Consider the following 25,426-nt stretch of genomic DNA (forward strand, 5'->3'; position numbering starts at 1 on the left):
CCCTCCCCTCCCCGGCTCTCCGCCCCTCCCCGCGCCGCGCCGCCCCGCCTGGCCCGGGCCGCTGTGTCCGGGGCTGCGGGTCCCTCAGCCACCGCCGCCGCCGCCGCCGCCGCCGCCGCCGCCGCCGCCGCCGCCGCCGCCGCCGCCGCGATCCCGGACAACCAGGGCCGCCTGGAAGACCCGGACACTGGATTCTCGTGCTCTCGGATCCGGATTCCGTGCGCTATGGAGTCTGGAGCGGGCGAGTGCGCGAGGAAACCCGGAACCTGGATGCAGGAGCTAAGTCCTGGGTCTCTAAATGTGCGGTTGCTGTGAGCCCTGAGAAAAGAATGCTGGAAAACCTGGCGGACGGGTTGAAACCAAGATAAGCTCTGAAGCCAGGACTGGACAGTTTGAACCCAATGCTCTCTCCTCGTGCAAAGATTTCTGGCTGGATAAGACTTCTCACCGAAGTCTCTGGAGAAGCGTTAGCTCTTAAATACAGATGCTTTTCCACCGTGGAAAGAGAAAAGACTATGGGATCTGAACATGAACCTCTACAAAGAACAGAAGATAAGTGCACAGCTCTTGATGGTCTCATCCATTTTGCTGCTTAGTTCGGCAAACTATTTGAAGGAAAGAATTTAGGGTGGGGGTGGAGGGGACAGGACACGTGTCGTGGCGCACGTATGCAGGTCAGTCCATGATTTGTGGGAGTCGCTCCTTTCCCTCTATCATTTGGTTTTAGGGATCAAATTTAGGTCCTTAGGCTTGGCTGCGCCGATCTTTACCTACTGAGCCATTTCACTGGCCCGCAAACTCCTTTTTTTATTCATTGTCTTCAGTTTTTTTTTTTTTCCTTTGATTACTGCTTGTTTTCCTCTACAGAGTACCTGTTTCTAAAACCTTCTGTGTCCCTTTCCACCTCACCATCCACTATCACTAAATCTTACTGCTCTTTATCCTGAGCCCTTTTCTGCACTCCATCCCACCATTCTGTAACTATAGATTGTGACTTTCACATCTGTTATCCATCTTAAGATTGCCCTGCACACCATCTCCTACACAGTAGACATTCTGTTCATGTGTGAGTCCTCCCACCAGTTGCTTACGAAACAGCTTCAAGACCTAAGACTCCCACCTCCTACCACAGCAAACCAATGTTTATCTTAATTCTCAAGAACCCCCTTCCTGTGTCCTTGACCATTTTATTCAGCTACGCAGTTACCTTTATTCTCTGATTCTAAGGCCACTCTTCACTGGTGCCATTCTAAATAGCATGTGACTTAGAGAGTCATAATGTCCCTTTACTCTCCATTGCTATCTCCACAAAAAGGAGGGTGGGAGAGCTAACAGCTTAAAGAAGAACACTAAGCCCATCTAGTCTGGGAAAAAGTAATACCCTTTTCGGATCATAGTCACACTGTTCATGGACAGTGAAGGGACAGAACTGGTTCAGGGTGACAGCCAACTTTGCAATCTCTACGCTATGTTACAAAATGAGGGCTTACCTAACACAGAGGAAAAACGGTTTACTGTTATACGTGTCTGTGATTTAACTAAGGGTTAAATATTGTAGAAGTAAGACTAAAACAGTTGGGAAACAAGGAAACAGTTCTACTTAGCTTTTAGTCAGAGTTAGCGGATTCTGACTAAAGACAAGGATGTAATATACAAGACAGAATCTCAAGTTTTGACTTCTTATATCTCTACAGCAAGTATGGGCAAACTGGTAGCCCAAAGGACAAATCAGATTCACTGCCACATGTTTTGGTAAATCCTGTGAGTTAAAAACTAGTTTTTACATTTTAACAATAATTAAATGAAAGAAGCTATTTTACAACACAAAAATTTTATGAATCTGGTGTGGTGGTACAGACTCCAGCGCATGGGAGCTTGAGGCTGGAGATCTAAAACTCAAGGTCTCTTAAAAGTGTCTCCAAACAAATGAACAAGAAATGGTTTTACTGGCTGTAGACAAGCTCACTGACAGTATCTGTGGATGGATTTGCAGTACAACAGTACAGCTGACTGGTTAATAAAACCAAAGCTATTTGGAATGATCCAGCTAACCCTGCCCCCTGCTGTTCGGTTCAGAAGTCACTGGTCACATATGAGCTATTAGGGCAATGAAGGTACCACGACTAAAGAACTGAGTCTTAAAATTTAATTCAAATTTAAACAGAGTGTAGCCAGTAGCTACCATATTAGATAACACAACCCTAGAGATCCACCTGCTTCTGCCTCCCAAATGCTGGGATTAAAGGCAAGCAACCACCAAGTCTGACTAGACTCTTAAGTCTAATGTGTGCTTTTCTCTTCATGCCTAGATCTTTCCTGACCCATCTTCCAGTGGATTTCAGCACCCCATCCCCTTTTTTCCCTGACTTCAATCTCAAGCATTTTTTACTGGGAATTCTTTCTTGGCTATCCAATCTTCACATCTGGTCAGTTTACATTTCATCTCCTGAATGAAGCCACAGTGTGTTCACACACATAAATGGACATTTATACATGTTCACTGTGACAAAGGATGATACTGTGGCTATGGTTTGTTTTTGTTTTTCTCTACAGGAGAAAAGCAGAAAAGCTCTCTGCAGGCTGGATCCCTTGTTGCTGCTGGAGCCTTCGATGTGGATCACCTCCTCCCAAACACATTCACAGAAGCTGAGAACAGTAGATGTGCGCTTGCTATTTGAATCTCAAGGAAGAAAATATCCTTTATCACTGGACTGACATCCCTCCTCCCTGCCTAACAAACTGAAGTTAGCCGATTTCTCCAGATTAGTAGCTGAGGTGGTCAAGTGAACAGCCCCATTCCATCTAATCTTGGCTAGGCCCCACATGGCATTAAACAAATCTTCTAAATTAAATGGCCACCACATGAATGGGCTATAGAAGAAACTAATTAAAATGGAAAAGATTAAGTGTCATAAATCATAGAAGCGCATAACAATACTTATTTATAAAATTAATCTTTGAAGTGTCTCACATTTACATGCTGGGGGGGAAATGGGTTTATAATAACATTTCAGTTTAAAAAGAAAAGACAGAACACTTAGTTCTCTGTATTAGCTAAAGAAGAAAAAAAATCCCAAATTCCTTTTCTTTTTTCCTGTGTGACAGGGGCTTACTATATAGCCTTTGCTGGCCTGGAACTCATAGAAATCACTTGCTTCAGCCTCCTGAGTGCTGGGATTAAAGGTATAAACTACCATATCTGGCCACATTCTTAATCTATTCTAAGTACTTCACTAAAGATCAACTCTGACAAAGTCCATAATTTCTGTCATCACCTATTGTGAACTCATATAAAGGAAACAGAGTCTTGTCTCGGAAAAACAAAAAGAAAAAGCCAATTCCTTTATTGTATGAATTAATGGCATCTTAATTCATTCAAAAGGGAACACAGAAGCTATAACAGAAATGTCCTTAGGGTGAAAGTGCCCAGAATAACAGGGTCAGAGTTATACACCAACAGGCTATTCTCGAACAAGTGTGAACTCAGGCTACTAAGAATTTCCATCGGACGTTAAATTGTACTATTCATCAGTGAGGGCCATCTACCCGCAAACTTCTCCCACACTTCCTCCCTGTGTCTCAGCAAACAGGAGAGAGACCTTATACCACCACCACGAGAACCAAAGACAGACTTTCCCAGCCTAACCATGGAAAGGGGAAGCTTCCAATTAGCTGTGCCATTTATTTATGTGGTTCTGGCTGTGTGTCTGAGAAGCAGAGGTGGGTTCTTATGACCCACAAAGCTTGGGCACATAAGCTAATCTGTTGACATTCCTGAGTTTTTTCTTTTAAGGTATGCACACAAATTATTCTGTGCAAAGGCTGTCTTCAAATAAAAGAACACAAAAGCCTCCCTTCTTTGTCTCTTCCCATCCTATCTTTCAACTTTATTTTGATATTAAGAGAGTCAGACAATTTCAGCATAGAATTCAAGGTGCTACTGCTTAGTAAAGTATTAACTACAGAGTAAACAGAGTTCTGCCTTCAACAATGGTAGGGTTTCCAAGAGGCCTAAAAGACATCTCTCACATTAACAAATGCCATTAACTGTCCTCTTCTACATTCTACACAGAGGTCCAACAGAACAGGAGAGAGAATACTGCACGTGTGCATCTCTGGAACAAGAATCTGTTGGGGTTTCCCTGGGAATCCAGAGTGATCAGCCTCTGGAAGCCATGCTCCGCAGCAAGCCGTTCACAGTTGGGTGAGCATCAGTGTGGGATGAGTGGGGGCATTTCAATCCAAATACATGCTGAATATGAAGGATGAAAGAAAGGGAAATTCATCTTTTTCACAACACAAGGTCCTTTTTTTCTTTCTCACTTGCTCTTTCTTTTTTAAGTCAAACACACAAACTGTTAGAAAGAATTCAACATCCCCGAGTGGTAGTGGTGTGTTATAAAAAGCAGAACATACACATTTAGGACCATGAATTCCTAGGATCCAGCAACTGAGATTCCAACAGCACTTTAGAAGAGCCTCCGAAGCAAGTGCTTCCTGAGACAGGTTAAAGGGACCACTGGAAAATGTCACTTCAAACCAACCCTTATTTTTCCAGTCATGGCTTTTTAGGATATTTACAGTTTTAATGCTTTCAGCATTAGAGGGGTTTTTGATATATTTACCAAGGATGGTATTTTCTAGTTTTTCTCCAATTGTCCCATCTCCATGATGCTTTTGCAAACTAACAAAATGAACAGGGTGGCTTCAGGCTGCACTAGCTGTATCTCCCTCACCTCCCCGTCTAACCATGTTCTCAAACTAAAGGACAAGAGGAAGTGTGTCTTCCTGTTATCTTTTCCAGAAAGAAAAATCTGTTAATAATGGGAATTCTACTTCCCACTCTGAGACTTTGAGTTCTCAGACGAACATGGTGCTGTCTGTAAACATGGCACTGGAGAGGCTTTGGCAGGAGGACTGCTGTGAGTTCCAGGCAAGCTTGGGTCACAAAATAAGACCTGGTCTCAAGATGTCAAAAGCACAATACTTGGTAAGAACACTCTCACTTCATTACAGCCTTACATTAAACAGAGAGTCCTCAAACATCCATTCTTCATTCTATGATTTTGAGGAAAAAAATTTAAATTCAAATAATTTCCAATTGTTCCTTTCTGTTTTGAATTTAGCTCTGAGAAAAATGTCAAAGACCTAGAATCTTTAAAATGATTTTTTATAAATAACATATCAAGGATTTTTGACCAACTACATAAAGAATCCCACCCTCTAAGAAAAATGTACAGATTTGGTAAGAGTTTAAATTCTCAGAGATTGAAGCCTGGTCCCAAGCCTTTTAGCTTTCTAGGGCTTCATTCCCAAAGGACCAGAGGATAGCCATTTAGTACACAAGACTCCACTACGGTGCATAGCTCCTTTTTTCCTGGGTCAGACAGCTTTATTCTGCTTCATTAACCCCTTCTTTGCTCCTTGATGGATCTTGGAATCCAGTTTCCCTGTAAGAGAAAAAAGAAGTCCCACTCATTATTTATTTTTATATTTGCATTGCAAATCTTCCCTGGCCTCCTAGGTCTTCTGGTTACTGTGTTACTGTCACATTCAATTATCTTGCTTCAGGACATGGGATATTTCCAAACTTCAGAGTTTTATTTTCTAAGAAGAAAGCAGTGGGAATACTGTAGACACATACACACACACACAAAATATGTGAAAAATTTAAGTAGCTAATATTTCTAATTTTGTAGGTTATGATGTGTGATGCTAAGATAAATTTTTCTAAAGATCACAGATCTGTAGATAAACAGAAAAGAAAAAAAGGACGGGCATGCTCTACAGAAATGCACTTCACACAGTAGGAGACCCACTCCACTGACCTATTAACTATCTGAGTACAAAGCATGGACCTCCCTCACAGTGGGAAAGGCAGTCCAACTTACCCTTTTGCTGTCTCATGCTTAATAGGGGAGTGACCTGAAGCAGTGGAGTAGAATCCACATAAATGCTTTCCTGACAGAGGGTCCCTATCACCAGCTAAGAGGGGTTAAAGGTCATAGATTATATGGCTCTTCTAAGTGTTAACCAAGCAGCCTCATTGGCTGTCAGGTTTATGCAGTAGGCTGTACTCTGGAAGCAGAAGCAGGAGGATCCCGTATATTGGAGAGCAGGCTGGTGTACATAGCAAGTTCTTGGCCAGTCAAAGCTACACATAGCATGCCTCTGCTTCAAACAAACAAACAAACAAAATAAAGCCCGGTTTCTTGCTGCAACAAGAGTGGGAGCACCTGGAGTGCGAGCTCGGAACAAGAATCCATGAGTTATAAGAAAATGGCAGACAAGCCGGACATATGGGGGAAATTGCCAGCTTCTATAAGGCCAAACTGAAGAAAACCGAGACGCAGGAGAACACCCTGCCGACCAAAGAGACCATTGAACAGGAAAAGAGGAGTGAAATCTCCTAAAAGCCCAGGAAGATCACCCCACTCCACCCAGTCATCTCCAAGACCCCCTCGTGATGTGGAGGAAGAGCCACCTGCAAGATGGATGTGAGCTACAAGCTGCGCTGTGAACCCGGGCACTCGGCGCCAATGCCATCGACCCATGGGTCTCTGTAGGGACCCCCCCCCCCCCCACTAATCGGACTGCCAAATTTCACTGGTTTGCCCTGGGATATTATAGAAAATTATTTGTGTGATTGATGAAAATAAAATACACCTCGTGGCATGGTTAAAAAAAAAAAAAACCATTCGTGTCTCAAGTGATCCAAATAGAAATCCTCCAATGATATTATCTTGAAACTAACCCTGATCTACCAGGATATAGCTTCGTAGTCAGTGCTAGTGAGCTTTGAAAGCATCTATTTCATGAAGAAAAATTCTAAAGTTCCTGTTTGCCTGTTCTGAGAAAAAAAAAAGCTTACAAATTTCTATTTTTCCCCACAAAATGCCTCATTTAAGTCAACAGTCCTGCTGCTAATATAGAGAATACTTTATAGACTGGCACAGAGTAGCCTGGTATACTGTGAGCACACACTCAGCAGCACAGCCACTCGGATGTTTCTTTTCACTTGTTGAGCAATCCGATGTGACAGAACGAACCCTCACTAGAAGCTAGTTAATACCTGTATGAACCACACAAGTCATTCAGCCTCTCAGGATTTCGATGGCCTCATTTGTCCAATTAAGATAAGATTTTGTGTTCTAACTGCTGCACAAGGAGACTGGGCACAAAACCACCTCAGCCCTACCCGCTTCCTTTAGGTCTTCCTTTCCGGGGCTGCACCTGCTTCTACAATAGCAGTACACCTTTTTCTGTGCTACTCAAATGCTATCCATAATGTACAACACTGTTGATTTTAATTTGGGCTTTAGTGTGTAGGCATTCCCAGTGATTTACTTCTTCTATCCCACAGGTCGCCTAGCTAGACATGTGACGGCAAGCTGGCAAAAAGCCCAATCTCAAGACAGATTTTCTTTTGTCTCCCTCACAACACTGAAGTGACTGTCAATTGGTAGGTGGTCAATAAACACTTTCATCAAATAAATTAAACAGAGGTGGAAACAGAAGGGCCAGTTCAAGGCTAGACTTAGTTCCGCAGTGAATTAAAGGCCAACAAGGATCATAAGACCTTGTCTCAAAAACAAAACAAACAAGAACAACAACAACAAAACACACACACACACACACACACACACACACACACAGAAAAAGGCACCTAATACAATTTTAAATTTTCACTAGAACAGAGTCTACTAAGTAACAGAAAGCAGATAAAAGGCAGTGGAACTGAGTGAGGTTGGAAGATGTATCAAGTCCTCTTCTGCTCTTTAGGACATGCTTGCCAATGTGAGAATTTGGGATCTGCAGAAGACTCCAGATATCCAGTTCTCAGTATTGCCTTGGGTTTTTCGATTTTAGGTTTGTTCCTTAAATTTCCTCTAGCTGTGTAATGATGAGGATGTCACCTAGTCATTTCTACCCCTCAACTTATTTTCAACTAACAGAAAACAGACTACACACTACTAATGATCCTTTTCAGTGCCATGTTGTGTCCTAAAAATTAAATATGAATTGAAAATTTGTTCCTGAGGCAACTGAATTAAGTAAAAGGAACAGAAAAACAGCCAGAAAGATGATAAAATTACAATTTGTGAGTTGATGTGGTGTCTCACACCTGCAATTGTAACTCTCTATGGAGTGAGGCAGGGGGTCTTGAGTTCAAGGTTAGTCTAGGTTTTACAACGCAGCTGAAGTCAGCCTAGACCACACAGTAAGACACTAGAGATTCTATCTCAAAAAATGCAAACCCAGGGGCTGGAGAAATTGCTCAGTGGTTAGGACCACTGGCTGCTGTTCCTTAGGACCCAGGTTCAATTCCCAGCAACCACATGGCAGTTCACAACTGTCTGTGACTCCAGTTCCAGGGAATCTCACACAGACATACATGTAGTCAAAACACCAATGCACATAAGATAAAAATAAATAAATCTTAAACAACAACAACAACAAAAAAAAAACCCCCACAAAGCCAAATGGTCATTCCACCCTGAACTCGCCTAGTTTGAACTCACTGAGTTTGATCTTGGAAACTAAGCAGGGTCAGGCCTGGTTAGTTCTTGGCTGGGAATACCTGAGAACACCTGGTGCTGTAGGCTTTCATTAACTGAGTCCAAACCCTCAAAACTTTCCTAAACCTAATTACTCAGACACAAAATCAAAAAGAGGGGAAAAAAACTAATTCATAGAACTGTTGAGATTGTAGTTAACATGTGCTTGCTACTGACCAGGTACACTAAGTCATTTAATATACTAATTAAAATAATAATTGTCTCTATTTGTGCTGCTTTGGCTCTAGAATCCTCACAAATATCAAACCCCATAGGTATTATATGAATCCTTTACATGAAATGGTATGAGGCTTACATGTGTTCTACTTCTTCTTGTATAAGCTTGTCATACTTAATACAATGTAAATGCTCTGTAAATAATTTGTTATTTTTTTAAAGATCTACTTTTATTTTATGTGAGTGTTTTTGCCTGTGTGTATGTATGTATATGTACCACCTGTGTGTTTGGGGCCCAGAGTCCAGAAGAAGTGTCAGATCCCCTGGAGCTGGAGTTCCAGCTTTGAGATGTCATGTGGTACTGGGAATGGAACCTCTGTCCTCTGTAAAAGCTCTTAACTCAGCCAGGTATGTTGTCACAAGCCTTTAGTCCCAGTACTCGGGAGGGATTAAAGAAAACCAGACTAGTGTCAGCAATATGTGAACTCTTAACAACCCACCACCTTTTCATATCTAACATTTAACAACATGTTAATAATAGTTATTAACTATTTATAAATTAACTATAAAATTTAAATAATAGTAACATTTAACCAAATGACTATTAAAAGCATCAACTCTTAAGCCAACTGGGTTGATTAAGCAAGGAACTTAGGCTTCTTACAAAAGAGGCAGACAGTATTGTTCATATGTATGTATGTTCTATGTATGTATATATGTAATTGTGTGTGTATATGATCACGCATGCCATTGTAGCATTTAATCAGGCTATCCTCAGACTTATATAGTACAGGCTATCCTCAGACTTATATAGTACAGGCTATCCTCAGACTTATATAGTACAGGCTATCCTCAGACTTATATAGTACAGGCTATCCTCAGACTTATATAGTACAGGCTATCCTCAGACTTATATAGTACAGGCTATCCTCAGACTTATATAGTACAGGCTATCCTCAGACTTATAATCCTCCTACTTCCGCCTCCCAGATGCTGAGATTATAGATGTGCAGTATGGTGCCTAGTTCACTGGTAAATAACATTTAATATGAACATGAATGTGAATGTCCTACATGAAAAATTTAGAGCAGTTTGCTGCCATGCCAATAATTGTGTGCCAAGGTACACATTGGAAAAGCTATACTATAATAAATACATCATTAATGCTATTGATAAACATAATTTTCCCACCACCAAGGACACAATGAACGAAAAAGAATGGTATTTGAAATCATCAAAGATGATGACTTACAGATTTTAGGATTTCCTTTCACAGGGAACTTCACAACCATTTCCTGGGGGTTTTTGCAGATGAAAACAAATGAAGAGTCAGACTCTTGACTGATGTCCGGGAACTGAAAGGAAAAATTTGACTTTGTTCAATTGTTGAATACTGTTGGCACCAGGGCGTAACTAGGATCATAGGCCCTTTACCACAACTTCCACTGAACTGGAGAGTATTCACAAGAAACAGAAATAAAGAACAAAGCAGTCCACATAAGGAGGCCGATCTATTAGGGGAGAGATTACTATACCTCATCACACACACTAAAGAGAAGTCCATTTGGATAAGCATTATATCTCCCAAGAACCCTTGCCCTTGAGGTCTGGACACTAAGGACCACAGTACACACTAAGGGGCACTTAGTTGACCCTGGCAATGAGGGTCTCTAATCCCAGCTACTGGGAAGGTTGAGGAAGGCAAGCACAAGTTCAAGGTCTGCCTGGGCTACAGAGAGAGTTCAAAGAGAGCCTGGGCAACTTAATGAGACAAAATGAAAAAGTCGAAGCAAAGCTGGGGATATAGCTCAAAGGTGATCAGTCAGCATGCACAATGCCCTTGATTCAGTGCCCAACACTCTTGAGGGGAAAAAGAGGGCTTTGGATCTTTGGTCTGAGATTTACCAAGAAGCAAATGTAGCAGGCTCACCAAGAACCAGTTACCAGGGGTAATGGAGAACACAAATAAACTCTAATGCCACATCCAGCTTAGATGCTAAGTTAAGGGTCACTGATAGAGCATAATAAAGGTCAGGAAATGTGAGCATTATAATCAAGGAACGATCCAAATTTGGCCAAAGACTCTGTCTGGCAGGTGCTTTTGTTTTGGTCTATAGAGACTTTTATCATGAGTTCCAGCCTGAGGAGGGCCTACCTCTTTTTCATGCCCCATAACTCCCATAGCTGTCTAACATAACAGATAATTAACTGCCAAACAGCTATTTTTTCTCCTCTCAGGGGAAACTGTTCACCAGTCATTTAGAAAACATTTCTTTTGTCATTTTCATAGGAAAAAGGTTAGTACCTTTTGGCAACTACTACTGATTTAGAGTCAAATAAAAATTTCTGCTCAACTTGGCAAGCCCCCACTTTGTCCTCGTGTTAAAATGATCAGTAACTCCTTAATTATGTCTTTCTTCCCAGCAGATCCCCAGGTGAATTTTATATACACACTGCAGTGTGTGTGTGTGTGTGTGTGCTCCAGTGCGTCCATGTCTGCATGTGTGGTGGTGGTAACTGAAACTGGGCCTTGAGCATTGAGCATGGTCAAGCAGGACCATTGAACTATAGCTCTAGCTTATGACTCATAAAATCTTCTTCCTGTCTCCTGATAACAAACAGCAAAAGCAAACACTTAAGAAACAATTCACACACACCTGTCTCCCACACCCACATCTATAGCATATGTACAGCTTGGTCTTTTGCAGGTCACCCAACAACTGGAGTAGGAGCTGTCCCTGATTCTGTTGTCTGTCGGTGGATTCCGTTCCCCTAACTGGGCTCCCATGTCCTGCCTTAGTAGAAGAGGATGAGCCTTATCTTGCAGTGACTTGATGAGCCGGGATGGGGTGTAGAAGGGGAGGGAGGAATGGAGGAAGAGCTATGTATGGGGGGAACTGGGAGGAGAAGAGGGCTGATACTGGGATATAAAGTAAATAAACTAATTAATGGAAAAAAGAAACACTTCACTGACAAGAGCATGTATTTGCTGGGGGAGGAGCACAACTAGATAAAATATAAAGCAAGCCCTGAAGTCCAGCTAGCTGAAAACTGACTCCAAGATTGAAGTGAGGATGCACTGACAGTCTCTGATAAAGATGGCAGCCACAAGCACAGCAGGTCTAACAAAAGAGGGCATCCCAACAGCAACTGCACCTCTGATAAATACCACACGTGTTAGGAGTAGCTACACGCAAGATCTTTTATTTGTTTGTTTGTTTGTTTTGTATTTTGTTTTGTTTTCTGTGTATCCCTGGCTGTCCTGGAACTCTCTCTGTAGTCTAGGCTGGCCTCAAACTCCTAGTGCTGGGATGAAAGGCATGCACCACCTACCACCCAGAAAGATATATTTTATATGTGTATGAAACTATTAAAGAATAAATAAATAATAGTTTTAAAAGTAGTTCCCATTTACATTTTCCTTCAAAGTGGCTGGTAATCCTAAAACTCTATAGAGGTTAACAGAGATATAGCCTGAGAAACACAGCAAAAACCAGGCATAGAAGCCAATGCCTGAATCCCAGCATTACAAAGTGGAAGCAAGAGGAAAGAAATTCACGGGCCTCATGGGAAGAACATTATCAACCAGCCAAACTCTCCAGAGCTCCCAGGGACTAAAACACCAACCAATGAGCACACATGGAGAGACCCATGGCTCCAGTTGCATATGCAGCCGAGGATAGCAGTGTCTGGCATCAATGGAGAAGAGGCCTTTGGTCCAGTGAAGGCTCATTTCCACAGTATAAGGGAATGCCAAGGCACTGAGGTAGAGAGGGTGGTTGGGAGAGGGAGCACCTTCATGGAAGCAAGTGGAGGCGGGGGATAGGAGTGGGGAGAAAGGGGATAACATTTGAAATGTAAATACAGAGAATATACAAAAAACTCATGGGCAACATTGGCTAAATAGCAAGTTTGGAGGCTACCAGACCTACTGGAGACGATGCCAGTCCAGCCATCCAACTAGCCTGGCATCCCGAGGGGTGGAGCACTGCCTTAAAACTGCTCCTTAGTCTTCATGCAGTGTTTGTTATAGGACAAGTAACACTTAATTCTTCTCCCTTTTTCCTTCACTAGTACTTACTGAATATATGGTTATATACTAAACTATGAGACTAAATCTGTCACTTAGGTAACACAGAAGACTAGATGACAAACCAAGATGTCTTCAACAGATTACCAGAAAGTGAGGCCACAATCCTTCTAGGTCAAGCAGCTCACATCTCCTGAGCCTTGGTTTGTTCTGTGTAAAATTAACCTGTCACATCAAACACTTGATTCTACCAACACCAGGCCCCCTGTGCTTGTCCCTCCGTTGTCCAATTCTGCTGGCATTATCATGAACTAGATCTTTATTTTTCCTGGCCCTGGATTGCTCCTGTCTTTCCACCTTCAGAATCTCTCCAACCCATCTTTCACATTTCAGTCAATGAGTTTTCCTCAAGCAGGGGTCTTATCACCTTATTGCTTCATAAAAACTTTCAAAACATTCCTCCACATTTCCCAGCTCACTAAAGAAGCATCCTGGGCTATCTACTATCTGACCAAAAACACTCCTGTGTGCTGCGGCTTCCTCTTTACTCACATGCTTTGTTCAACACATGGGCTTCCCACATTAGCCACACAGACCCTGACTTCCCACCCATGCCTTTGCTTCCATTAGCTTCTCACTTTGGAATGTGCTTTTCTACCAACTAAGGAAGACGATTTCAACAGCAAAATCTCAATTTTATCATCTTTTTGTCAACATTATATATAAGTTACTCTAAGTTTTATGTCCCCTCATCATTGAAAGTAGGGTAATGATACTTAGTTTAGAAAGTTTGTTGTTTATTTGGTTTTACTTTATGTGTATGGTTGGTTTGTCTGCAAGCATGTCAGTATGCCACTGCATGCAGGGCCCAGTGAGGCCAAATGTTAGAGCCCCTGCAACAGGAGCTACAGATGTTGTGTATAAACATGTGGGTGCTGGGAACTAAATCCAAGTCTTCTGAAAAAGCAGCCAGTGCTCTTAACCACAGAGCCAATCCTCTAATATCTTCTTTCGGTTTGACACAGAATCTAACTTGGGTGACATAGAACTTGCTTTATGGACAAGTATGGTCTTGAATTTACTGAGATCCACCTATTTTTAACTCTCAGCTGTTCAGATTAAAAGGTGTGTGCTGAGGTGGGTGGTGGTGGCCTATGCTTTTAATCTGAGCACTCAAGAGGCAAAAGCAGGCGGACGTCTGTGAGTTTGAGGCCAGCTTAGTCTATAAAGTGAGTTCCAGGACAGAGAGGGCTACACAGAGAAACCCTGACTCATAAAAGTGTGCTATCATGCCTGTTCCAAATTGTTGAGGTTTAGAAAATAACACACATATGCATGAGTGTAGCATGTATTTAGTGACTGAGTGTGATGGTATTTATTATCACTCTCCAAAATGAATACACAGATATGAAATTTCCTCCGACTAGAAATTCTATTTCCCTCCTTCAAGTCCTGAAAGGTAGTTTCTCTCCCCCACCCCCTTGTAGACTCGCAGGTCTCACAATGACTGCTAGCAGGTAGCACGCTGCAACTTTCAATCCTGCAGTCTTCTTGTTTCAGCCTGAAGAATGCTGGCATTTAGGCAAGTACCGCCATGCCCAGCAACTCTGGCTTCTTTAACGTTATCTTGGGCAGAGGCTACATTCAGTGGTACAGTGCTCGTAAAGCATGCTTACTGGGTTTAAGCCAACAACCACAGAAAACACAAAACACACCTATCTTCACTTCTGATCCTTAACACACCTATCTAGTGCACTCTCAAATATCCGAGGGCAGAACCTATAATTAATATTACCATTTTCATTAGTATCTACAATGTTTAATTTATACAAGGCACCCAAATATTTATTGATGGTTAGATAATTATATAAGTAAGTATTTTTCTTTTCTTTCATTCTTTATTTTATTTATTTATTTATTTAGACATAGGATTTTACTATGTAGCCTTGGCTGACCTGGAATATATACAGATATACCTGCCACTGCCTGCTCACTGCTAGGGTTAAAGGCCTGCATTACCACTGCGGGTATGTAAGAAAGTCTTAAGATATTTATGCTCACTGTCAAGTAAAGAGCTATTGGGCTGGCACGATGGCTCAGTGCTGATAAAGGACTTTGCTGCTAAGCCTGACGACCTAGGTTTAATTCTCAGGACCCAAACACTGAAAACAGAGAACGACTCTTTCAAACTGTCCTCTAATCTACACACATTTGCATTAATGTACCTCTCCACAAAACACATTATTTAATATATATATGAGCATGTGTGTGTGTGTGTATGCACATGTGCTCCTAAGAGCGCAAGTTCCCACATCGACCAGAAGTAGATGTTGTATCCTCTGAAGTTGGAGTTATATTAGTGGTAAACAATCTGATGGGAGTGCTGGGAACCAAATTTAGGTTTCCTAGAAAAGCAGCAAGTGTTCCTAACTGCCAAGTCATCAAACCAATCCCATAAATAAATAAATAAATGAATGAATGAATGAATGAATGAATGAATGAATGGAGGGAGGGAGGGAAGGAGGGAAGGAGAGGAAGGTGGCTGGGCACATGGCTCAACACTTTAAAGCGCTCATTGCTCTTAAAGATTTGGTTCTTAGCCCTCCATTTCCAGGGGACATAACACCTTTTTTTTTATCTCTACCAGTACCAGGCATGTATGTGCTATACATACATGCATATATACACATATACATACATGCATGCATATATACATAATACATACACATACATGCACACATGCATACATACACACATACATACATACAATACAGACAACACTTGAACCATGAAGTGAAATTAGTAAATATAAAAAAACCCAAAGAAACAAATATAAGAAACCTTGTAAAGTGGTTACCACTAAAATTTAGCTCCAGGACAATGAGCACGGTGATACACACCTTCAGTCCCAGCACTCAGGAGACAGGCAGGCGGACCTAGCCTAGATGGGAAGTTCCAGGAGAACCAGGGCTACACAAAGAAACCCTACATCAAAAAAGAAAAGAGAAAAAAAAAGCTGGGCTGTGGTGCCACATGCCTTTAATTCCATAGCTAGGAACCAGAGGTAGATGAATCTCTGTGAGTTCAAGGCCAACCTGGTTTTGGTTCCAGGACAGTCACTGTCTCAAGAAAAACTTATTGCTGGGGCTGGAGATGGAACCAGGATCCATTCCCAGCACCCACATGGTGGCTCACAACCATCTGTAACTCAGTTCCAGGGAGCTTGATGGCCTCTTCAGGATTCCACAGGAACCAAGCAGTGTACACACAGGATTTATCACACAGCATTAGAAAAGCAGCACGGGGCTGCAGAGATGCCTCAGTGGTTAGAGCACTGCTGCTCTTCCAAAGGTCCTGGGTTCAATTCCCAGCACCCATATGGCAGCTCACAACTGTCTATAACTCCAGTTCCAGGGGTATGATTTCCTCAAACAGACATACATACACAAAACTCCAATGTACATAAAATGAAAATAAATAACTTTTTAAAAAGTAGCACTGTTAGATAAGAGGGCCATGTCTTTGATCCCAGCACTTGGTAAGCAGAGGCAGCCCGATCTCTGGGAGTGAAAGGTCAGCCGCCCATTCCCAAAAAATAGAAACAACCTCCTGGCAAAAGTGATACTATTCCAGATCTCTCTTTAGAATATTAAGTGGAATGTTCTCTCACTTTAAACCATAAATGCGCATACACAGAGTTATTCCTTAGACCATTTTCAAGTGGATGCTTGGTATTCAAACTGTAAGCAACAATAACAACAGTATGTTCTGACTACTACAAACTCTAAGGAATGTTCTAGCTTCCTAAAAATCCTGATTATAAATTCTCTCTCTCTCATTGAAGTAAACTGTGCTTGGAAGTTGTTAACGACAATGTCCCTCTTTCTTGGATCTTAGATAACATCCCTCATGGTCTCTTAAAAATATTCTGAGGTATTTATGTACAGGCAAGTTCTGCACCTGAACTGAACTGATAGGACAGTTTGACTGGTTTTCAAGGCTAGAAGTCAAATCATATAAACTAAATGAGGATATATCTATATCGATATCGATATAAAGACTACGTAGCCCATGCCAATCTGAACTCATTGTGTAGCTCAGTCAAGTATGAAATGCAGTGCTCTTCCTGCCTCAGACTCCTAAGGACTAGAACAGACCACCACCTCCTGCTTCCCTCACGGATTTAAAAACAATGCAGAAACCTTGTATTTTCAAGGCTAAGGCCTGGTTTGAACATTGAGCATTACTTCGTTCGTGTTCTATTCTCAGATTCAGAAGACCTACCAGTGACAGAAGCTCAGTTCCCACGAAACGTGGCTTCTGCAGTCTTCCTGACATCTGTGCTGCTTAGACAGTTGTAGGGTTGTTTTGTTTTGCTTGGCTTTTCAGAACAAGGTTTCTCTGTATAACTCTGGCTGCCCTAGAAAGAACTAGCTCTGTGAACCAGGCTGGTTTCCAACTCACAAGATTCACCTGCTTAGGCCTCCCTTGCTGAGTGCTGGGATTAAAAGCCTGCCATCCTGGTGCTTTGATGCTCTTAAAGAAGAGGAAGAAGTCAGACTCTCTAAGAGAACTGCAATTCTACTCTTGGTGTCAATTACTACGTTGGGAGACCCAGCAGAATCTTTCTCAGCATAATTCCTTAAAGATAGGATCTGGTCTGTTACAAATAGACTAATGGTCAGAAAGCTGGCACAAGAGAAATGGATTCTGTTGGGAAAAAATAGAATAATCAATGACCTTGGAGATTTCAGGCAAATCTGAATTTCTTTTGAAGACAGGGATATAAATAGCACACACAACACAGACCTGTAAAAACAAAGGCCAGCAACTCAACTCCAGGGCTAAAAACTTGTTAGGTCTGGAGAACTGCTCACAACCACAGCTGCTAATGGTTATGGATTTGGCAATCAAAACATCTTTGTTAAAAAAGTTTTAACTGCCTCGCTATTGAGGTTACAGACCACAGCCTTGATGCACTGTTGCAGTCAACATCCTCCCTGCTGTTCTTGAGAGCTTACATCTGCTGCTGGCAGATAAAATGCTGGCAAACAGCAGGGGCTTCTTCCAGGGGAGCACAGGAGAGGCTCTGAAAAGATGGCTCTCATCTACCTATCTCTCTGTCAGCATGCAGCCCTTTCTCTACATTTCTTCCCTGTCTAGGTTCATCTCCTGATATTAGTCAGAGGAGGGTTGAGGGTCTAATGGATTTTTTTTTCTGGCACAAGTTACACATGCTGGCTAAACTGGCTTTAAAAGATAAAAGGAGCAGGCTATCATTTGAGATGTAAACAAATACAATAATTAATTTAAAAGAAGATAAAAGAAAGACAAGTTCTTAAGCCTGCTCAACACGTGTTTTTTTAAAGGACATTTACAATGTAATGCACTTGATTTGATTTTATTTTGGGGGGCAGGGTTACATGACAGTGTTTCTCTGTGTACCTCTAGCTGTTCTGGAACTCAATCTAGAGAACAGGCTGTCCTCAAACTCAGAGATTCACCCACCTCTGTTTCCCAAGTGCTGGGATGAAAAGTGTGTACCACCATGTGTAAGGAAAAGATGACGGGGCACCAATGAAAGGAAAAGTCACTGAAAGGAAGAGTCACAGGGCACCAATGTTGTGAGAGGATGACGATCCCGAGTCACGGCACCAATGTTAGGGGAAGGATGAAGAGAGTGGGGGGCATATGGCCCATGGAGGTGCAGCGAGGCCTGAGGGCAAGGGAGATGCCTCTGGGGGGTCCATGTTGGGAATCCCTTCCCTGAGGGACCAGCCACACAACAGTATAGTACGGAATAAAGTTTATTCAGGTCATGGGAGAGTTAAGAGGGTGGTAGAGGCAGAGAGAGAGAGAAGTAGGAGTAGAGGCCGGCCATGAGCATGTGGGAGAGAGGGGGAAGGGAAAGGGGTAGGAGTGGGAGAGCAAGGCTGCAAGAGCACAAGAGCAAGAGAGGCCAAGAGAGAGAGGAGGGGTCAAGCAGCTCCTTTTATAGTGTCAGGTCACTGGGGCGGAGCATACCTGGCTACTGCTGGGTAATTGAGAGGTGGGGTATACCTGGCTGTTGCTAAGTAACTGAGGGGTGGGGTTTACAGAATCCCAACACCATGCACGGTGATTATGACTATGGAATAAATCTTTCTATTCTTATTCTTTTAAATATTTATTTAGGTATTTTATATGTTGCAAGTGTTCTGCATTGTACGCCTGCACGCCAGAAGAGGGCACCAGATCCCATTATAGATGGTTGTGAGCCACCATGTGATTGCTGGAACTTGAACTCAGAACCTCTTAACTACTGAACCATCTCTCCAGTCCTCTGTTCTTATTCTTTTTAAGAGAACTAAATAGTTATTCTAATATATTTTAACTTATTAAAGACAGGTCAAGGGTAGTGAGAATTTTGATTTCTTAAAATAAATAAATAAATAAATAAATAAATAAATAAATAAATAAATAAATGTCTTCATTTTAATCCCAGGTGTGGGACATGGAGCTACTTCAGTCTGTCCACACTAGCTGATTATGTTTTGCCTCATGTTCTAGCAGGGGTATAATTTCACCAGCCACAGATAGTTTCTGCAATTATGTCACAATTCTGAGGACATTTCAGAGGGAATATAACTGCTAGGGCCCCAAGAGGCATGGTGGGTTGTTGGTTGGTTGTCATTTGTTAAATACTCATATGCTAAGAAGAAACAAGAAGAAGAAATCAGGTATCCTAACATCGAAGATCAAACTTACCTCAAGGAACTAAATGTCTCTAATCAGCAGGAAGTAGTCTAATGATCTTGTCAACCCTTGACTTTATTCAAGGATCTCTTTTCTTTCCCCTCTATCTAGTGTTAGGGGCTGAAAGGGTGGAAGAAAAGGGGTAGAGAAGGAGAGAAGAAAGAAGAACCCACAAAGTAGCAAAAGACTGGCCATAGTACCATAAATCAAACACTGAGATGTCTCAGTGGTAAAGTGGTTGCTGCTAAAAGATGAGGACCTGAGTTTGAAGCCCTAAAATTCATGTAAAGCCAAACACAGATACACCTGTAATCCCAGGTCTTCTACTAGGAGTTACAGTGGGTGGAACAAAAGACAGGTACCATTTTTTAAAAAGTGACAAGATTTGGGCTGGAGAGATGGCTCTGAGGTTGAGAGCACTGGCTGCTCTTCCAGAGGTCCTGAGTTCAATTCCCAGCAACCACATGGTGGCTCACAGCCATCTGTAATGAGATCTGGTGCCCTCTTGTGGCATGCAGGCACACATGCAGGCAGAACACTGTACATACTATGTAAGTAAAGCTTTAAAAAAGTAACAAGATCCATTGGAATGGAGAGATGGCTCAGTGGTTAAAAGAGCTTCATGCTCTTCCAGAGGAACTAAGTTTGCCTCCTATCACTCCCAAGTTAGGTGGCTCACAACTACCTATAACTTTAACTCCTGTGAACTCTGACACTTCTGGTTTCATAACTCATGGGTATATATTGCTATGTACATACATGCATATACATAATTAAAAAAATAAGCCAGGGATTGGTGGTGCATGCTTTTAACCCGAGCCCTGAGGAGCAGGCAAAGAGAGATAGGTAGATACCTGTCAGTTCAAAGCTACACAGTTCCAGACCACATAGTATACCCTGTCTGAATTAAAAACAAGTAAGATTAATCTAATATCTACTCTCAACATATTCATGTGATACTCTCAAACACAAAAAATAATAAAGTTAGAAAAAAAAACTGATGGTCATGAGAAAAAGTATTAGATTTCAATGTTCCATGAAACCTACTAGCTCCGAGCATTTTAGTCTAAGTCCATGACACACTGAAGAGCAATCCATAAGGAGAGTTGCCAAGACCTCCATAGTGGAACATGTGTGAGGATTCTGGCGTTTCTACATACTGTTATCAGCAACCGCAATACAGTAAGTTCAAGCTCATGGAAAGGCATCATGCTGATCTGAAGGAAGAGTATCCTTGAAAAAATAGTTGTCTTTTTAAAAAATATTTATTTATTTATTTATGTGAGTACACTGTAGCTGTCTTCAGACATACCAGAAGAGGAATTTCATAACAGATGGTTGTGAGCCACCATGTGGATGCTGGGAATTGAACTCAGGACCTCTGGAAGAGCAGTCAGTGCTCTTAACCGCTGAGCCGTCTCTCCAGCCCAAAACACAAGAGTTGTTAATTAGATTTCTAATGACAGCAACTCTCCTCATATACCTTAACACTATATTAAGAACAAAGTTCTCAATGCTATGGTTTGAATTTTAAAAATGTTCCTTATAGGCTCATGTGCTTGGTCATGTGGTACTCAGCTCCTGTTGGGAGGTTGTGGGGGATGAATGCTGACAGGAGCACCAAAGGTCATGGCTCTAATTGTGATTCTTCTTCCTCTGCCTCACCATCTGTTGTGGGACATAGCAGGTTCAAGTTCCTGCCACCAAGAACTGGACATTACCTGTCATGCCTTTCCCAGTGTCCTCTGAAGCCATGATCCCAAATTAATCTTCTATCCCTTAAGGTAGATTCTGTCAAGTATTGTAGCATAGCAAAGAGAAAAGGAACTAATGTATTTATTTTCATGTCAGAAAGGAGGAACATTCCAGTTAAACAAACTGAGGGTAAAAGGAAACACAGTAGGCCCAGAGCACGGGGATGAAAGCCTCCATACTCCCAGGACTTGGTCTAGGAGTAGCTTATACAGTAAGCACAGAACAAAAGACTAGACCTCAGGTATCCCACTCGAATCTTGCACCAGACAGATAAGGAACCAGAAGAGACTGAGGAAATCACTGACAGTGCTGGGTGTTGGCAGCATGGCTATAATAACTGTGCCTGGGAGGCTGAGGCAGGAGGATTACATCATCTACAGATACAGATGGAGTTTGAGGCCAGCCTATGCTATGAGAGACCCAGTTTAAAAAACAGAAAATAAAAGTCATAACAGCATTTGGTAACACATACTTGGTAATCCTAGCATATGTGTGATCCTGTCTTGAGAAGAGGAAGAAGAAAACAAGCAAAATGAAAGATAGGCCAGGTATGGTGGTGGCCATTTATAATCCCAGGACTTGGGATTTGGATTCTGTCTTCTGTGGGTATGTCTTGGATGTGACACACAGGTATACAGACAGGGAACACTCTAACACATAAAATAAAAATAAATAAAATACCTACCTCTAAAAAAACTTGTAAGGTTGAAGCAGAAAGACTGCAAGTTCAAGACCACCCTGAGCTACAAGTGGACACACCCATCTCAAAAATCAAACCCAAAGGTAAAACCAACCAAAGCAAAAAAAGATAAAGATAAAAATATAAAGAAATGGGGCTGGAGAGATGGCTCAGCAGTTAAGAGCACTGGCTGCTCTTCCAGAGGTCCTGAGTTCAATTCCCAGCAACCACATGGTGGCTCACATCCATGTAATGGGATCTGATGCCCTCTTCTGGTGTGTCTGAAGACAGCTACAGTGTGTGTGTGTGTGTGTGTGTGTGTGTGTGTGTGTAATCTTTAAAAAAATAAAAAGAACTGCTGGATAAAATCTGTAAGGGAAGAATTGAGGTAGCTAAAAACAGTAATTAAAACAAACACCACCAGGATCTGGGCATAATGGCACATGACTTTAATGTCAGCACTAGGGATGCAGAACCAGGTAGATCTCTATGAGTTCAAGTCTAGCTGGGTTTACATAGTAAGTAGAGCTATATGTTGGGAGGCTGGGATATAGCTCAGTGTTGGAGTATTTGCCTAGAATGAATGAAGCCCTGGGTTTATCCAGCAGAGCAAGAAAAAAAAGTCTGCAGAAATAAACTTACGGAGCAAAATGTAGCTGAAGTGCATTTTCATTCACAGTGGCAGAAGCCCTATTATTTAAATTAACTGCCCAAAGAAAAGGAAAACAGTACTGTCTGAAAACTTGCTCTACTTCAATGACAAATTTGGCTGCTTTGCAGTGCAGTCCTGCCAGTCGGAGCCCAACATTTATGTAAAAAAAAAAAACATAAAAAAACCCAAGGTTTTTGGGGGTTCTGAGACTTTTCCAAAACACCCCATTCTCAGAATTCGAGACCCTAAAGACACAGAAATGGTTAAAGTCAGACTCAGAGACTTTCCAGTCATCCCAAGGCTATGAGATCCCGCCTGTGCCTGACAAATAAAGACAATGGCCCAGTGTAATTCTCAGGAAAAAACAGAATATACTGACTGATAGCTACCTGACCCTCTAGAAAGCTCTACATAGGGTCCTGACACATGTCATAGTTAGCTCATGCTCTAATCACCCAATTCTGCAAAACAGAACAAGGACAAAACCCCTCAAAGTTTTGAGATATATAAACAAGGTTCTGAAAATGTAAAAACAAAGTTTTAGTGGACAGGTCAAGCTATACTGACCAAGCCAAGTTAAGACAAAACAAAAATGACTGCTTTAGGAACAGCTCCCCTACCCTTCCCTGTACTGAATTTCAAGGAGAACGCAAATTGTCAACAACCTCACTGCCAAAGTTTCTCTCCCTTTCCTTCCCCCTTCCTCTCCTCTTTCTGAAAATTATACTGCTGGCCAATGGTAAGATAGAAGTTCACCCCCTCACAATAAATAAATAAATGAATGAATGAATGAATGAATGAATGAATGAATGAATAACGATGTATCTTTTTGCATTCAGGGTTGACTCTCATTGTGAGGATGAGCAACCCCATGTACAAAGAATAAAAACCTCTTGCCATTGCAGCTGTCTAATTGTGTTCTGTGGGTTGTGCTCCTGAGCTAAGACTCCTCAGGGTCTTACAACATACTCTGCATTTGAGGCATTTGCTAATGAAATTAAAGTTTTTTGGTGCCCTCTACTGTTCAAAAGTATGTTTGCAGTCACGTCAATTCAATGTTTAGAGATTTAAATGTTTAATACATATATGTTCATTTGTACACATACGCCTCCCACAATAGCACAAATCAAACCAAGTTTAAACACACTAGTCTATTGAGTTCAATGGTCTGGAAGAAATGCGTCAGAATAATCCAAAACAGAGTATCCATGCCCACATCCAATCAAAATAGTACTTTAGGATCTCTTCATTAAAAAAAAAAAGCAAACATATTTGTTTTGCTTTGTTTCGTTTTTTGAGAAAGAGCCTCACTATGTAGTCCTAGTTGGTCTGGAACTTACTTTGTAGACCAGGCTGGCCTCCAATTGACAGAGATCTGCCTGCCTCTGCCTCCAGGCCTAACCTAAAAGCAAAGTTGATGAAGACTTTACACTTCCTTTCCTGGACGTCCAGGGCAGCTTTTATCCCCAGAAATGAAAGTGTGTTGCTGGATGTGTGTTGCTTCTCTATGGACTGGAAGCCAAGCCATCTCTAAGTACTTGTGTTTCTGACCTAATCCTATTCTTCCTCCATTGTACATCATGCCTGAAATCTCAGCACTCAAGAGGCAGAGGCGAGAGGGCAGTTCCAGTTCAGCCTCGGACATGGATGAAAACAAACCACTGCAGGGTTCAATACGACGCTCTCGCCCTGAAGGCAGAGAAGGTAGGACTGTGAATTTAAAGCAAGCATCTGCCCACAAGAAGAGCTCAACACGTACCTGCTCCTGAAATTGCTTCTGGGACAAACAATCAATAAGGTCCACACAGCCCAGAAGACAGCCTGATGGATAGTCATTTGGAAATTCCACATCTGCATAAAAACAAAAAGCAAAGGGAATAGATAAGTTTCTTCCTTGTAATCCTGGAACTCAGGAATCTGCTTTCAACTCAGAACACATAACATTTTCCAGCATCTATTGTAGAAGCAAAGGAAAACAGGGAAGTTTTTAAATGGCACAACTGCTTGTATTTTAATGAGAACCTAACAAGTGACTAGCTTAGTTTATTATCCACATGTTAAACTTAGTAGCCTTTACTATAGAAAAACCCTCCACTTACCGTCAAGGTTCAAGGAATCTACAAGTTAATTTTGAACAAATTAATTTTAATGTACTCACAAGTGGATCAGATTAGAGTTTGGTGGTGTGATGGTTAGCTTAAACTCTCAACACAAGCAACAATCAGGAAGGGAGAGTCTCAGTGAGAGAGAGATCATCAACATCAAGTTGGCCTGTGGGAATGTGTTCGGTGGGTGTGTGTAGTTCATAAATTAATTGATGTAGGAAGCCCCAGCCCACTGCAAGCAGCTCTATGTATAGTCCTGAGGTGTGTGAGTAGAGAGATGAACTGAGGGACAGGCAGTAGCACTTGGTTCTGTGCTCCTGACGGGATGTGACTGACAGGAGCACTTGCTTCAAGCTCCTGCCACAGTGACTTCCCTGAAACAGTCACCGAACCTGGAATTGTGAGCTAAAGCAAACCCTTTCTCCTCTAAGCTGAGTTAGGCTAGAGAATGTTATCAAAGCCAAAGAAATGAAACTAGAACGAGAGATACAGTGTTTTAGGGAAGGAAAGAAAGACAGAAAGGAAGGAAGGGAGGGAGGGAAGGAAGGAAGGAAGGAAGGAGGAAGGCAAAAGAGGCAGACAGGCAGCTACAGGTGATGAGAAACAAACAAACATAAAAGTGTGATAAAACAAACAGAAAAATAAATGTTAAAACACAACTTTAAATGAAACTAGTCATATCAACCGAAGCAGAAACATGGGCTTTCATTTTTTGTTGAGACAGGGTTTCCCTTT

General features: G+C 41.8%; 1 protein-coding gene and 1 pseudogene across 2 annotated transcripts in view; one reads left to right on the top strand and one right to left on the bottom strand.

Moving 5' to 3' along the window:
* Positions 1–3,250: 3,250 nt before the first annotated feature.
* The window catches only part of TRIP4 (thyroid hormone receptor interactor 4), a 47,577-nt gene continuing 25,401 nt past the window's right edge, over positions 3,251–25,426 (bottom strand). The window contains exons 11-13 of the mRNA XM_080934302.1: positions 24,346–24,437; positions 9,988–10,090; positions 3,251–5,450 (exon numbers count right to left, since the gene is read on the bottom strand). Coding sequence (XP_080790428.1) covers positions 5,383–5,450; positions 9,988–10,090; positions 24,346–24,437 — 263 coding nt within the window. The 3' untranslated portion in view covers positions 3,251–5,382. The remainder of the gene's footprint in view (positions 5,451–9,987; positions 10,091–24,345; positions 24,438–25,426) is intronic.
* On the top strand, positions 6,280–6,495 carry LOC308434362 (thymosin beta-10-like; annotated as a pseudogene). Its single transcript has one exon. The product of its transcript is annotated as a thymosin beta-10-like (transcript).

The sequence above is a fragment of the Micromys minutus genome, assembly GCF_963924665.1.
Source record: "Micromys minutus genome assembly, chromosome: 21".
Classification (NCBI taxonomy): Eukaryota; Metazoa; Chordata; class Mammalia; order Rodentia; family Muridae; genus Micromys; species Micromys minutus.